General features: G+C 47.9%; 1 protein-coding gene across 2 annotated transcripts in view; it reads left to right on the forward strand.

Moving 5' to 3' along the window:
• The window catches only part of SACS (sacsin molecular chaperone), a 77,562-nt gene extending 64,494 nt beyond the window's left edge, over positions 1 to 13,068 (forward strand). For both annotated transcript variants that reach the window (XM_043477601.1, XM_043477602.1), the window contains one exon: positions 193 to 13,068. In XM_043477601.1, the coding sequence (XP_043333536.1) occupies positions 193 to 11,750 (11,558 nt within the window). In that variant the 3' untranslated portion in view covers positions 11,751 to 13,068. The remainder of the gene's footprint in view (positions 1 to 192) is intronic.
• Positions 13,069 to 16,569: the final 3,501 nt, after the last annotated feature.

Below are 16,569 nucleotides of genomic sequence, written 5' to 3' on the forward strand. Positions count from 1 at the left end.
AGCACTTTCCAGAGAAAAATATTACTTCCCTAGGCTCTATCATCACAATTATGCCAAATTGTTGCATTTTTACAGTGTGCTTAAAACTCTAAAAGTGGCTTTCTAGGCCTATCTAATATGCAAGAATATGCAAGTTAAATAAGTGACAGTAGACTTGTATGTACTCATAGCATCTCTTTATGTGACTTGCAGGAAGACCCTGCACTCAGCTTCAGCTCCTGAATCCAGAACGCTTTGCACGTCTTATCAAAGAAGTAATGAACACATTCTGGCCTGGCAGAGAGTTGATCGTCCAGTGGTACCCATGCGATGAAGACAGAAAGCACCCGTCTGTGTCATGGCTTAGGATGGTGTGGAAGCATCTCTACGTACATTTTTCAGAGGATCTGACTTTATTTGATGAGATGCCGCTCATTCCCAGGACCCCACTAGAAGAAGGGCAGATGTGTGTGGAGCTCATCAGACTCAGGGCTCCTTCATTAGTCATTTTAGATGACGAGTCTGAAGCACAGCTTCCAGAATTTTTAGCGGACGTGGTACAGAAGCTTGGAGGGATTGTCCTTAAAAAATTAGATGCCTCCATACAGCACCCGCTTATTAAAAAATATATCCATCTGCCCTCGCCGAGTGCTGTGCTGCACATCATGGAGAAGATGCCTCTGCAGAAGCTGTGTAACCAGGTCGCGTCGCTGCTTCCAACGCACAAAGACGCCCTGCGCAAGTTCTTGGCCAACTTGACTGAGAGCAGTGAGAAGGAGAAGAGAATAATTCAGGAGCTGACAATATTCAAGCGCATCAACCACTCATCCAGCCAGGGGCTGTCCTCCTACACCAGGCTGAAGGGCTGCAGGGTCCTGCACCCTGCGGCCACGCTCCCAGCCGGCCTGCGGCTCTCCATCTCGGTGGTCGACAGCAGTGATGAGGCCACTGTCCGCCTGGCGAACCTGCTGAAGGTGGAGAAGGTCAGGACCACCAGCTGCTTGAAGCTCATCTTAAAAGACGTCGAAAGTACATTTTACTCTCAAGAAGAGGTGACACACCTTGTGCTATGGGTCCTTGAGAACCTGTCCTCTCTCAAAAGTGAGAACCCAAACGTGCTTGATTGGTTAACGCCACTGAAGTTTATTCAGCTCCCGCCAGGGCGGCTGGTGATGGCCAGCGAACTCTTCGACCCTGACGTGGAGGTGTTGAAGGACCTCTTCTATGACGAAGAGGAAGCTTGTTTCCCGCCCTCGGCCTTTACCTCCCCAGACATCCTTCACTCTTTAAGACAGATTGGCCTGAAAAATGAAGCCAGTCTCAAAGAGAAAGATGTTGTACAAGTGGCTAAAAAAATTGAAGCCTTACAGGCCAGTTCTTGTCCAAATCAGGACATTCTCCTGAAGAAAGCCAGGACACTCTTACTGGTTTTAAATAAGAACCCTGCCCTGCTGCACTCATGTGAAGGGAAGGCGACCCTAAAGAAGATAAAATGGGTTCCAGCTTGCAAGGAAAGGCCCCCAAACTACCCAGGCTCCTTAGTCTGGAAAGGCGACCTCTGTGAGCTCTGTGCGCCCCCCGACATGTGTGATGCAGCCCATGCCATCTTGGTTGGCTCTTCACTCCCCCTCGTGGAGAGTGTCCATGTAAACTTGGAGAAAGCTTTAGGCATCCTCACAAAACCTGGTATCAACGCCGTCTTAAAGCACTTTAAGATCGTTGTGGATTGGTATACATCAAAGACCTTTAGCGATGAAGACTACTACCAATTCCAACATATTTTGCTTGAAATTTATGGATTCATGCATGATCATTTAAATGAAGGGAAAGATGCTTTCAGAGCCTTAAAATTTCCATGGGTTTGGACTGGCAAAAAGTTCTGTCCTCTCGCCCAAGCTGTGATAAAACCATTCCATGATCTTGACCTTCAGCCTTATTTGCATAGTGTGCCTAAAACCATGGCAAAGTTCCACCAGCTGTTTAAGGCCTGTGGCTCAATAGAGGAGTTGACAGCAGATCATATTTCTATGGTCATTCAGAAGGTGTATCTCAAAAGTGACCAAGACCTCAGTGACCAGGAAAGCAAACAGAATCTTCATCTTATGTTGAACATTATCAGGTGGCTTTACAGCAATCAGATTCCAGCAAGTCCCAACACACCAGTTCCTATACATCATAGCAAGAACCCTTCCAAGCTTATCATGAAGCCAATTCATGAGTGCTGCTACTGTGACATCAAAGTTGATGACCTGAATGACTTACTGGAAGATTCTGTGGAGCCGATCATTTTGGTGCATGAGGACATACCCATGAAAACTGCTGAGTGGCTGAAAGTCCCATGCCTCAGTACAAGACTAATTAACCCCGAGAACATGGGCTTTGAACAGTCAGGACAACGAGAACCACTAACAGTAAGGATCAAAAATATTTTGGAAGAGTACCCTTCAGTGTCAGATATCTTTAAAGAGCTTCTTCAAAATGCTGATGATGCAAATGCAACAGAATGCAGCTTCATGATTGACATGAGAAGAAACATGGACATCCGAGAGAATCTCCTGGACCCTGGGATGGCGGCGTGCCATGGGCCAGCTCTGTGGTCGTTCAACAACTCCCAGTTCTCGGATTCAGACTTCGTGAACATAACCAGGCTTGGGGAATCTCTGAAGAGGGCCGAAGTTGACAAGGTTGGGAAGTTTGGTCTTGGGTTCAACTCTGTGTACCACATCACTGATATCCCTGTCATTATGAGTCGAGAGTTCATGATAATGTTTGACCCGAACATCAACCACATTAGTAAGCACATTAAAGACAGGTCTAACCCTGGGATCAAAATTAACTGGAGCAAACAGCAGAAGAGACTCAGGAAGTTTCCTAATCAGTTCAAACCATTCATGAACGTGTTTGACTGTCAGTTGCCCCTGACGGTGGAGGCTCCCTACAGTTATAGCGGGACTCTGTTCCGACTGTCCTTCAGAACCCAGCAGGAAGCCAAAGTGAGCGAGGTCAGCAGCACGTGCTACAACACAGCAGACATCTACTCTCTGGTGGATGAGTTTAGTCTCTGTGGACACAGGCTTATCATTTTCACTCAGAATGTAACCTCCATGTACTTGAAGTACCTGAAGATTGAGGAGACCAATCCCAGCTTAGCACAGGACACAATAATCATAAAAAAAAAATCATGCTCCTCTAAAGCGCTGACCGCACCCGTCATCAGCGTTCTAAAAGAAGCTGCTAAGCTCATGAAGACTTGCGGCACCAGTAACAAAAAGCTCCCTGCCGAGGCCCCCAAGTCATCTTGCATCCTGCAGATCACAGTGGAGGAATTTCACCATGTGTTCCGAAGGATTGCAGACTTACAGTCACCACTCTTCAGAGGTCCAGAAGACGACCCAGCTACTCTCTTTGAAATGGCTAAAGCAGGCCAATCCAAAAAGCCGTCAGATGAGTTGCCCCAGAAAACCGTGGATTGTACCACGTGGTTGATCTGTACCTGCATGGACACAGGGGAGGCGCTCAAGTTCTCCCTGAGTGAGAGCGGGAGAAGGTTGGGCCTGGTCCCATGTGGGGCTGTGGCAGTTCTCCTTGCTGAAGTCCAGGACCAGAAGTGGGCCGTGCGGCCACAGGCTGGAGAAGTGTTCTGTTATTTACCTCTGCGGATAAAGACGGGATTGCCAGTTCACATCAATGGGTGCTTCGCTGTTACTTCGAACAGGAAAGAAATCTGGAAGACAGACACGAAGGGGCGCTGGAATACCACCTTCATGAGGCACGTGGTCGTGAAAGCGTACCTGGAGGCTCTCAGCGTGTTGCGTGAGCTAGCCGCCAGCGGGGAACTGACGGACTACACTTACCACACTGTGTGGCCTGACCCCGACCTAGTGCACGACGACTTTTCTGTCATCTGCCAAGGGTTTTATGAAGACATCGCCCATGGGAAAGGGAAGGACTTGACGAGGGTCTTCTCCGACGGGTCTATGTGGGTCTCCATGAAGAACGTGAGATTTCTGGATGACTCCATACTTAAAAGAAGAGATGTTGGTCCAGCCGCCTTCAAGATATTTTTGAAATACCTCAAGAAGACAGGGTCAAAAAACCTTTGTGCTGTTGAACTTCCTTCTTCAGTAAAGCTAGGATTTGAAGAAGCTGGCTGCAAACAGATACTGCTGGAAAATACATTTTCAGAGAGACAGTTTTTTTCAGAAGTGTTTTTCCCAAATATTCAAGAAATTGAAGCAGAACTCAGAGATCCTTTAATGAATTTTGTCCTAAACGAGAAAGTTGATGAGTTCTCGGGGATCCTCCGTGTTACCCCATGTATCCCCTGCTCTTTGGAGGGGCATCCTCTGGTTTTACCATCAAGATTAATCCACCCTGAAGGACGCGTCGCTAAGTTATTTGATACTAAAGATGGACGATTTCCTTATGGTTCCACTCAGGACTATCTAAACCCTATTATTCTGATCAAACTAGTCCAGCTAGGTATGGCAAAGGATGATATTTTGTGGGATGACATGCTGGAGCGTGCAGAGTCAGTAGCTGAAATTAATAAAAGTGATCACGGTGCTGCTTGTCTACGAAGTAGCATCCTGTTAAGTCTTATTGATGAAAAACTGAAAATAAGGGATCCAAGAGCAAAGGATTTTGCTGCAAAATATCAAACAATCCCTTTCCTCCCATTTCTGACAAAGCCGGCAGGTTTCTCTTTGGATTGGAAAGGCAACAGCTTTAAGCCTGAAACCATGTTTGCAGCAACTGACCTCTATATAGCCGAGCACCAGGATATAGTCTGTCTTTTGCAACCAATTCTAAACGAAAATTCTCATTCCTTCAGAGGCTGTGGGTCTGTGCCCTTGGCGGTGAAGGAGTTTCTGGGTTTGCTCCGGAAGCCCACAGTTGAGCTGGTTGTAAACCAGCTGAGAGAAGTTGCAAAGTCAGTTGACGATGGGATCACATTATACCAGGAGAACATCACCAACGCTTGCTACAAATACCTCCATGAGGCGATGATGCAGAGTGACAGCACCAAGACGGCAGTCACTGAAAAGCTGAAAACCTTTAACTTCATTCTAGTTGAGAATGCGTATGTCAACTCAGAAAAAGTGGCTTTTCATTTAAATTTTGAAGCAGCCCCATACCTTTATCAGTTGCCTAATAAATATAAAAATAATTTCCGTGAACTTTTTGAAAGTGTGGGTGTGAGGCAGTCTTTCACTGTGGAAGATTTTGCCCTCGTTTTGGAATCCATAGCTCAAGAAAAAGAAACCAAACAAGTAACAGAAGAGAATTTTCAGCTCTGCCGGCGAATAATCAGTGAGGGGATATGGAGTCTCATTAGAGAAAAGAAACAAGAATTTTGTGAGAAAAATTATGGCCACATATTATTGCCAGATACTAACCTTAAGCTTCTTCCTGCGAAGTCTCTGTGCTATAATGACTGTCCCTGGATAAAAGTGAAGGACACCACTGTCAAGTACTGTCACGCAGACATACCCAGGGAAGTAGCCGTGAAACTGGGTGCAGTGCCAAAGCGGCACAAAGCCCTGGAACGCTATGCATCCAACGTGTGCTTCACGACGCTGGGCTCAGAGTTTGGGCAGAAAGAAAAACTGACCAGCAGAATTAAGAGCATCCTCAATGCCTATCCTTCAGAAAAGGAGATGCTGAAAGAGCTGCTTCAGAACGCTGATGACGCGAAGGCCACGGAGATCTGCTTCGTGTTTGACCCCAGGCAGCACCCAGTGGACAGGATATTTGATGATAAGTGGGCGCCCTTGCAGGGGCCAGCACTGTGTGTGTACAACAACCAGCCTTTCACGGAGGACGATGTCAGAGGGATCCAGAACCTGGGCAGAGGCACCAAGGAAGGGAACCCTTGTAAGACCGGACAGTACGGGGTGGGGTTCAACTCCGTGTATCACATCACAGACTGCCCCTCCTTCATCTCTGGCAATGATATCCTGTGCATTTTCGACCCTCATGCCAGGTATGCACCGGGGGCCACGTCTGTCAGTCCTGGACGCATGTTCAGAGACCTGGATGCGGATTTCAGAACTCAGTTCTCAGACGTTCTGGACCTTTACCTGGGAACTCACTTCAAGTTGGACAACTGCACGATGTTCCGATTCCCTCTCCGTAACACAGAGATGGCAAAGGTTTCGGAGATCTCATCAGTTCCATCATCAGACAGGATGGTCCAAAACCTCCTGGATAAGCTGCGATCAGACGGGGCAGAGCTGTTAATGTTTCTTAACCACATGGAAAAAATCTCTATTTGTGAAATAGACAAAGCCACAGGTGCCCTGAATGTGCTGTATTCCGTGAAGGGTAATATCACTGACGGGGACCGGCTGAAGAGGAAGCAGTTTCACGCGTCTGTCATTGACAGCGTCACAAAGAAGAGGCAGCTCCCAGACATCCCAGTGCAGCAGGTCACCTACACCATGGACACCGAGGACTCTGAGGGGAGCCTCACCACCTGGCTCATCTGTAACAGATCTGGCTTCTCCAGCATGGACAAGGTGTCCAAGAGCGTTGTGTCAGCGCACAAGAACCAGGACATCACACTCTTCCCTCGGGGGGGCGTGGCCGCCTGCATCACCCACAACTACAAGAAGCCCCACAGGGTCTTCTGCTTCCTGCCACTCTCTTTAGAGACGGGGCTCCCGTTCCACGTGAACGGCCACTTTGCACTGGACTCGGCCCGCAGGAACCTGTGGCGGGATGACAACGGGGTTGGCGTGCGCAGCGACTGGAACAGCAGCCTGATGACGGCGCTCATCGCGCCCGCGTACGTGGAGCTGCTGGCCCAGCTGAAGAAGCGCTACTTCCCCGGCTCCGACCCAACACTGTCGGTCCTGCAGAACACACCCATCCATGTTGTCAAGGACACGCTGAAGAAGTTCCTATCGTTCTTCCCCGTCAACAGGCTGGACCTCCAGCCAGACCTGTACTGTCTAGTGAAGGCACTGTACAGCTGCATCCACGATGACATGAAGCGCCTTCTTCCAGTGGTGCGCGCTCCCAGCATCGACGGCTCCGACCTGCACTCCGCCGTCATCATCACCTGGGTCAACATGTCCACCTCAAATAAAACCAGGCCGTTCTTTGACAATCTACTGCAGGATGAGCTACAGCACCTTAAAAACGCAGATTATAACATCACCACACGCAAAACAGTTGCAGAGAACGTCTACAGGCTGAAGCACCTGCTCCTGGAGATCGGCTTCAACCTGGTTTACAACTGTGACGAGACTGCTAACCTGTACCACTGCCTTGTGGATGCCAACATCCCTGTGAGCTATGTCACCTCTGCCGATGTCCGGGCTTTCTTAATGACCTTTTCCTCTCCCGACACCAACTGCCATATTGGGAAGCTGCCCTGTCGTCTCCAGCAGACCAACCTGAAGCTTTTCCACAGTTTAAAACTTTTAGTCGATTATTGTTTTAAGGACGCAGAAGAAAGTGAATTTGAAGTGGAGGGCCTGCCCCTTCTCATTACCCTGGACAGCGTTTTGCAGACTTTTGATACAAAACGTCCCAAGTTTCTGACAACATACCACGAACTGATCCCATCCCGCAAAGACCTGTTCATGAACACGCTGTACTTGAAGTACAGCAATATTTTACTGAACTGCAAAGTTGCAAAAGTATTTGACATTTCCAGTTTTGCCGACCTGCTGCCCTCTGTGCTGCCCCGCGAGTACAAGACCAAGAGCTGCACCAAGTGGAAAGACAGCTTTGCCAGTGAGTCTTGGCTGAAGAATGCCTGGCATTTCATCAGTGAGTCTGTGAACGTGAAGGAGGACCAAGAGGAGACAAAGCCAGCCTTCGACGCTGTCGTGGACACCCTGAGAGACTGGGCTCTGCTCCCCGGAACAAAGTTCACTGTGTCGGCCAACCAGCTCGTGGTCCCCGAGGGGGACGTCTTGCTCCCGCTGAGCCTCATGCACATCGCTGTCTTCCCAAATGCCCAGACTGATAAGGTTTTTCATGCCCTCATGAAAGCCGGCTGCATTCAGCTGGCTTTGAACAAAATCTGCTCCAAAGACAGTGCATTTGTCCCTCTGTTGTCCTCTCACACGGCCAACATAGAGAGCCCCACAAGCATTTTGAAGGCTGTGCATTACATGGTCCAAACCTCAACGTTTAGAACTGAAAAATTAGTGGAAAATGACTTTGAAGCACTTTTGATGTACTTCAATTGCAATTTGAATCACTTGATGTCCCAAGATGACATAAAAATTTTAAAGTCACTTCCGTGCTACAAATCCATCAGTGGTCGCTACATGAGCATTGCGAAGTTTGGAACATGCTACGTGCTTACAAAAAGTATTCCCTCCGCTGAAGTGGAAAAATGGACGCAATCATCGTCCTCTGCGTTTCTTGAAGAAAAAATACACTTGAAAGAACTGTATGAGCTGCTGGGTTGTGTACCTGTGGATGATCTTGAGGTATATTTGAAACACCTCTTACCAAAAATTGAAAATCTCTCTTACGATGCAAAACTAGAGCATTTGATTTATCTCAAGAATAGACTGTCAAATGTCGAGGAGCTGTCTGAGATCAAGGAACAACTTTTTGAAAAGCTGGAAGGTTTGTTGATAATCCATGATGCTAACAACCGACTAAAGCAAGCAAAACATTTCTATGACAGAACTATAAGAGTTTTTGAAGTTATGCTTCCTGAAAAATTGTTCATCCCGAAGGACTTCTTTAAAAAACTGGAACAACTTATAAAACCCAAAAATCAAGTTGCATTTATGACCTCCTGGGTAGAATTCTTAAGAAACATTGGACTGAAACACATCCTCTCTCAGCAGCAGTTGTTGCAGTTTGCTAAGGAAATCAGTGTGCGAGCTAATACGGAAAGCTGGTCTAAGGAAACGCTGCAGAACACGGTCGACATCCTTCTCCATCACATATTTCAGGAACGAACGGATCTGTTCGTGGGGGACTTCCTGAAAGAACTGTCTCTGATCCCCTTCTTGTGTCCAGAGCGGGCCCCCATGGAGTTCATCCGATTTCACCCTCAATATCAGGAGGTGAATGGGACGCTCCCCCTCATCAGGTTCAGTGGCGCCCAGGTGAACCCGAAGTTCAAACAGTGCGACGTGCTGCAGCTGCTGTGGACGTCCTGCCCCATCCTCCCAGAGAAGGCCACGCCCCTGAGCATCAGGGAGCAGGCGGGGAGTGACCTCGGCCCCCAGGAGCAGCTGGAGCAGGTTCTGAGCCTGCTGAACGTGAACCTTGACCCCCCCGTGGACAAGGTCATCAATAACTGCAGGAACGTGTGCAACATCACGACGCTGGATGAGGACATGGTCAGGACCAGAGCCAAGGTCCTGAGGAGCATATACGAGTTCCTCAGCGCCGAGAAGAGGGAGTTCCGTTTCCAGCTGCGGGGCGTTGCTTTTGTGATGGTGGAAGATGGCTGGAAGCTCCTGAAGCCGGAGGAGGTGGTAATCAACCTGGAGTATGAGTCCGATTTCAAGCCGTATCTGTACAAGCTGCCCTTAGAGCTGGGCACCTTCCACCAGCTGTTCAAACATTTGGGCACTGAGGACGTCATCTCCACCAAGCAGTATGTAGAGGTGCTGAGCCGCATCTTCAAGAACTCTGAAGGGAAGCAGCTGGACCCGAACGAGATGCGCACTGTCAAGAGGGTCGTTTCCGGCCTGTTCAGGAGTCTGCAGAATGACTCTGTCAAGGTGCGAGGCGACCTGGAGAACATCCGGGACCTCGCACTCTACCTGCCGAGCCAGGACGGCCGGCTGGTCAGGTCAAGCATCCTGGTATTCGATGACGCCCCGCACTACAAGAGCAGGATCCAGGGCAGCATCGGGGTGCAGATGCTGGTGGACCTCAGCCAGTGCTACCTGGGGAAGGACCATGGCTTCCACACCAAGCTCATCATGCTCTTCCCCCAGAAGCTGCGGCCGCGCCTGCTGAGCAGCATCCTGGAGGAGCAGCTGGACGAGGAGACCCCCAGGGTGTGCCAGTTTGGGGCACTGTGCTCACTCCAAGGCCGGCTGCAGCTCCTGCTGTCCTCTGAGCAGTTTATCGCGGGCCTCGTCAGGATCATGAAGCATGAGAATGACAACGCCTTCCTGGCCAATGAGGAGAAGGCCATCCGCCTCTGCAAGGCCCTCCGGGAAGGGCTGAAGGTGTCCTGCTTCGAGAAGCTTCAGACCACACTACGGGTGAAGGGCTTCAACCCCATCCCCCAGAGCAGGAGTGAGACCTTTGCCTTCCTGAAGCGGTTTGGGAATGCCGTCATCCTGCTGTACATACAGCACTCAGACAGTAAGGACATCAACTTCCTGCTGGCCTTGGCCATGACGCTGAAGTCAGCAACTGACAACCTGATCTCTGACACGTCCTACCTAATTGCTATGCTGGGATGCAACGATATTTACAGGATCAGCGAGAAGCTTGACAGCCTAGGTGTGAAATATGACTCTTCAGAACCATCGAAACTTGAACTGCCAATGCCTGGCACGCCAATACCTGCTGAGATTCATTACACCCTGCTCATGGACCCCATGAATGTCTTTTACCCGGGAGAGTACGTCGGGTACCTTGTCGATGCCGAAGGCGGGGACATCTACGGGTCGTACCAGCCAACGTACACGTATGCCATCATCGTACAAGAGGTCGAAAGAGAAGACGCCGACAACTCGAGCTTCCTAGGAAAGATTTATCAGATTGACATTGGCTACAGTGAGTACAAAATCGTTAGCTCTCTGGATCTGTATAAGTTCTCACGGCCAGAGGAGGGCTCCCAGAGCAGAGACAGTGCCCCCTCCACCCCTACAAGCCCCACGGAGTTCCTGGCCCCTGGTCTTCGAAGCGTCCCACCCCTCTTCCCTGGGAAAGAGGGCATCAAGACCCCGTCTTCCAAGCATCATGCCCCCAAAAAACTCAAGGCTACTTCTCTCCCAGAAATTCTCAAGGAGGTGACATCTGTGGTGGAGCAAGCCTGGAAGCTTCCTGAGTCAGAGAGGAAGAAGATTATCAGGCGGTTGTACCTGAAATGGCACCCTGACAAAAACCCAGAGGACCACGACATGGCTAATGAGGTTTTTAAGCATCTGCAGAATGAGATTAACAGGTTAGAGAAACAGGCTTTTCTCGATCAAAATTCAGACAGAGCCTCAAGGCGGACGTTTCCCACCTCGGCTACCCGGTTCCAGTCGGAGAAGTTCTCCTTCCAGAGATTTTACACGTCATGGAACCAGGAGGCCACTAGCCACAAATCCGAGCGGCAGCAGCAAAATAAAGAGAAAGGCCCGCCGCCGGCCGGGCAAACGTACTCCCAGAGGTTCTTTGTCCCCCCAACTTTCAAGACGGTCGGCAACCCAGTGGAGGCGCGCAGGTGGTTGCGCCAGGCCAGGGCCAACTTCTCGGCCGCCAGGAACGACCTGCACAAGAACGCCAACGAGTGGGTGTGCTTCAAATGCTTCCTGTCTGCCAAGCTGGCCCTCATCGCGGCCGACTACGCCGTGCGGGGCAAATCCGACAAGGATGTGAAGCCGACGGCCCTGGCGCAGAAGATCGAGGAGTACAGCCAGCAGCTGGAGGGCCTGACCAATGACGTCCACACCCTGGAGGCCTACGGTGTGGACAGCTTAAAGACCAGGTACCCCGACCTGCTGCCCTTCCCGCAGATCCCCAACGACAGGTTCACATCTGAGGTCGCCATGAGGGTGATGGAATGTACTGCCTGTATCATCATAAAACTTGAAAACTTCATACAACAGAAAGTGTGAGGCAAAAACCGGGGGAGAAGCGGGGAGCTAGGTCCTGGACATGTCGTAGCACAAATATGACTTGCTGTCCTTCCTTAAGCCTCATCGCCTGCATTCAGGGATGGTGACGCACATTGGGGGTTGATCAGGTAGAATCTCGGGCTTCTTATTAACGTGGATGTCCACAGGGGACCTTGACCTGAGAGAGTAGTGTTTTGACGCTGGTTTTGAACTTGGAATCGCTGGATCTGGCTGGCTGGCTGGCTGGCCAGCATCTCTGTGAACTGCACTTTACACACCAAAGCTCAGCGGTCTGTTAGATAGAGTCCCTGTGTCTCTGGTTGGTGGTGGGAGGCAGGGGAAGTTAGTTTTGTGTTTTTAATGTATGCAGTATTTTTGAAGGAGCTAATGAAACACTGGACATATCATTGGTTGAAACAAATGAGGGGGATTAGGTCTGTGGAGCTTTATCGTTTCTTTAAGCAGATCCTCTTGGGTGCATTATCAGCTGGATCTGATTATGAGCCTGTTGCAGTTTTACATACTAGATACTCAGCACATGTGTAACGTGGTACAGTATTTTATCCTGACTACTACTTGATTGAGACTCTGTAGACAGCCCCCACTGGGGTGCCCTGAGTGCCCTTCACGTCCTCTTCCTGGAGGTCCCCCTCCCTGGGCCTGCAGGCGTCCCAGATCATGAAGGTGGCACGCAGGAGACCCCGGTGGTGGCCCCTGTTCTCGCTGGATGTGAATATTGCTTCTGAGAACTGCTTGCCAAAGCCATGCCTGTTACCTGTGAGGGCATTTGCTTGATGTTTGTTTGTAAGTATTCCCTAATTTATATGGTGTGGTTGGACACGATGTGCTCTTCCGTTGTCTAAAGGTGCTGCACTCAACATTTTTTGTCCTTCAACATGGCACTTAGTGGAGTTTTTTTCTTTGGATTTCACTATGAAGACATTAAAAAATTGTAAAATCATGTGACAATATCCAGTAGGTTATAAAAGAGGAATTATCAGCTTGTATCTTCCCCATGAATAATTCAGAACTGATGTTTAATTTTTATCATGTTTGAATGTCCTATGAATGTTATATCCCTTGCAGAATATAAAAGATGATAATTAGTTTATTTAAGTGTGCTGGCTGTAAATGATGTGCAGTATAATATTTTATGCAATTAAGGGCTTATGGGACATATTACCACTTTTTTACTTGTACTGGTAATAAGGAATGTTTGCGCCTCCACTATTGTATTGCTTCTGGATGTGAGCCATGTGATGATTTCTGCTATTATATTAAGTGCCACAATTTTAATAAAGCAAATGTACATATGAAATCATTGTAACTGGTATTTCCTGAGAAATAGTTCCTTGAAAATCTAACTTAGTATCTTCCTGTATTAAGGTTTGACATGCTGTGTATATGTGTGTTTATTGGAAATACTAGGATAGAACTTTCCTATACATTTATAATATACTGGAATATACTGGAATTTTAAGAGGTTTCTTTTTATGATTGAGTATGAAATACTTGGTATATACTCAGTTTATTAGGTGCTCGTTGATTTTGTTGAGTTGATTTTATTTCACCTTTTTAGGGAATGCGATTAGTTGACATTTGTGACTTTTGTTGTTGTTTAGTTGCTAAATTGTATCTGACTCCTTGCAACCCCCCCATGGACTGGAGCATGCAAGGCTTCCCTGGCCTCCCCTATCTCCTGGAATTGGCTCAAATTCATGTCCATTGAGTCATGATACTGTTCAACCATCTCATCTTCTGTTGCCCCCTTCTCCTTTTGCCTTCAATATTTTCCAGCATCAGGGTCTTTTCCAATGAGTTGACTCTTTGCATCAGGTGGCCAAAGTATTGCAGCTTCAATATATGTGATACACATATGTATTTGGAAATATATGAAATAGAATTATTCTGTAGTAGAGGCTGGACGGATGCTGACCTTGCCTCAGGGAAGGGCTGTGTGCTGGGACTAGTTCACACAGCCCTAACAGGTGGGCAATGTTCCTCTTATACCTGAGGCACAAGTTTTCAAATCCTACACACCAAACTTGGGGTTCTCTGTCCCGGGGCCCCCCAAATGCTGGATCTCCAGCTATCTGGGACTTTTAAGTTCTTGCTACTTTTAAACTGAGATTCAACACTTGGAATGTATTTTATTGCTTTCAGATATTAAAATGTACACAGAAAATTTTGGCCTTTGTGATAGTTGATGTAGTTGGAGTTTTGTATTTTTTCTAGACTTCCTTTAACAGAAAAATTATAGGTTCGCAGTCCTTTACATGAAGCCCTTGCATCCAAATGTATTTCAGAATTTGGATTTTAGAAAGTTAACACCAGTGAGTATAAACTGGGTTTAATGAGGCTTTTCCATTGGGGGTGGGGGTTGGGCCGCCCCCTTTAATGAAACACAGTGAAACCATGAACACCTACCCACCCTAAACTACACAGACCTGAGAAACAGCCTCATCTAAACTTAGATCAGGTTTTGCTGCCCAGAATTTACAGCAGATGGATTTGGGAAGTTTTCATTATTTGAAACTTTTAGATTTTGAAGTTCAGGCTAAGGAATTTTGGACCCAAACTATTTTTATTATTACTATTATTTTACGCCTTTTACCCTATTTTGCATTTCTTATTAAAAGGAAACTGGAGACTGCCAACTGGTGTGTGAGCAGCTGCTCCCGGGGAAGGGGTTGGAACAGGCCTTCTGCCCATGGAGGTGGGCTCTGTGTTGGCAGGAGGCCCGAGTGGTCCACAGCCACCAGGGGGAACAGATGAAGGCCCAAGAATGATTCTGGGAAGACGTTCACGTAGCGTTTAGTCAAATAAAGAGAAGTAGTTTACAGGTTAGTTTTGGGGACCAGTGGGTATCTTTCCATCAGTGCCAGTCGACATCCTATGTCCTTCCAGCGTTTTGTCGACCTCAAGGATAAAAGAGTAGAAAATGGCAAGTAGACAAGACTTAGCTAGTCACGTATTGCTCAGGGTTCCACCAGAGCCTGGAGTCAGCGGGAGACACGCAGACACCATGTGGGAAGAGGTCTCCTTCCAGGAGTTGACCGGCTATCGGGGCCACAGTCTGTGGCCTGCGGGACGCCTGCCCACGGGCAGGAGCTGGAGCTTCCTAACTGCGGGTGGAGTTTCCTAAACCCCTGACTTCTAGAGCTTCTCCACTGATCTTGTTTTGCCACATTTGGTCTAAAATGTCATCCGTCCTCCATTGCTTAGGAAGCCGGTCCCAGGCCCATGCTGTCAAGGCGTGGGAGAGCCTGGAGGGACATGGATACCAGAGCCAACATGAGTTACATTACATTTGAAAAGAAGAACCGCATGTTTAAAATCTCTGCTGCTTTCTCTTGTGTTTGTCAAGGCCCTGGATACAAAGCCCAGGACAAACACCGGAGCTGCACTGACTGCTCAGCTCAGAATCCGCTCTCTGCTCCATGCCCTCCTCACCCTCTTGTTCCACCTGCTTGTTATGCCTGACCCAACGTTCACCTGGCTCCTCAACCACAGCCAGCGTGCAGTGGCAGTTATAACACAGAGAAGGTTGAAGCCCAGTGAGCTGCGACGTGTTAGATCGGGGAACGGCAGGGACAAACAGTACAAGCAACCCAGCCTCGCTGGCTTCATGCTGGGGATGGCTCTGCTCTTCAGAAGAGCTCCCACCCTGCTCCCCTGTCCCCCACGAGTGGAGACTGACCTGACGGGTGCCCGAGGGAGCCCTGAGCCCTGTAGGAGCTGCGGAGCCTGTGAGGGGTTGAGAGGGGAAGGGTTCACGTTTCCTCCACTGAAAGGTCTAAATTTACTATTAAGGCTGACATGTTGATCTTCATTTTTTGACTTGTGTCTGCTTCTCAGTCGGTTAGGAAATTGGAAAAGAAATAAAGACTGTTTTTCAAGGTCCCTAAAATATCAACCAATACTCTGTGATCGTATCCACTTGGCGTGTAGTGCTCTCCATGTATGTGCCTCGTTGCCGGGTGCTCCTAGCACGGCCTTGCCCCTTCAGTGCAGATTTAAACTACACTGTATAATGTACTTAAGGTAGGTTTATGTAGTACATTCTAGAATACAGCCCATCTGAAAGTCTGTCTTGTAACCAAGGAGAAATCCCTCATCACTCGGGAGAAAGGAGCTAGAAACAAAAGTTTGGACTTACACCTTTTATTTAAAATGGTCTATTCCCCGTCCTTTGATTCCTTTTTTTTTTTATTTTGCTTTATCATCGACTTTTTTTTGGACATGTACACACATTCTATGAGAACCCATCTACATCAACTGGGTTGGAAGACTTTTTTTACACAAACATGGTATAAGAGAGTAAATATGAAATAAAAATGACAACACTACTATGACAACAGGAGTGTCACAGCAAGAAAGCAGACATTAATTTTAAAAATCAGGACTTAACTAAATGGAAAAGGCAAATACTTATTTAAATAATCTAAGCCCCCACCCTCCCAATCCCCTGAAACTGGAGTGTTATATTCAGAGTTGAGTTTGCTCTTAACTGATTAGGACACACTGTATTTTTAAAATTTTAATTTGTATTTTATTTTGTGTTAATAATTTCAAATGTTTATAATACCAGTAATTTAAATATTAAGGAACTGTTAGGAGTAGGTTGCATTGTTAACACCTTGTTAAGACAGCATTATAAATAAAGACTTCACTTTTCTCTCAGTTCTGAGACTGGAAAATGAAACTGATGCTGTATTTCTAGTCATAAATCCTTTAATGGGAAAGTTGCAATGGTGTTGGTCCCACCACGTCTTGTGCCGTGTGGGGATTCTAACGGGACCGATCAGTAAAACAGACA

This window comes from Cervus canadensis, chromosome 9 (genome assembly GCF_019320065.1).
Source record: "Cervus canadensis isolate Bull #8, Minnesota chromosome 9, ASM1932006v1, whole genome shotgun sequence".
NCBI classification, from domain to species: Eukaryota; Metazoa; Chordata; class Mammalia; order Artiodactyla; family Cervidae; genus Cervus; species Cervus canadensis.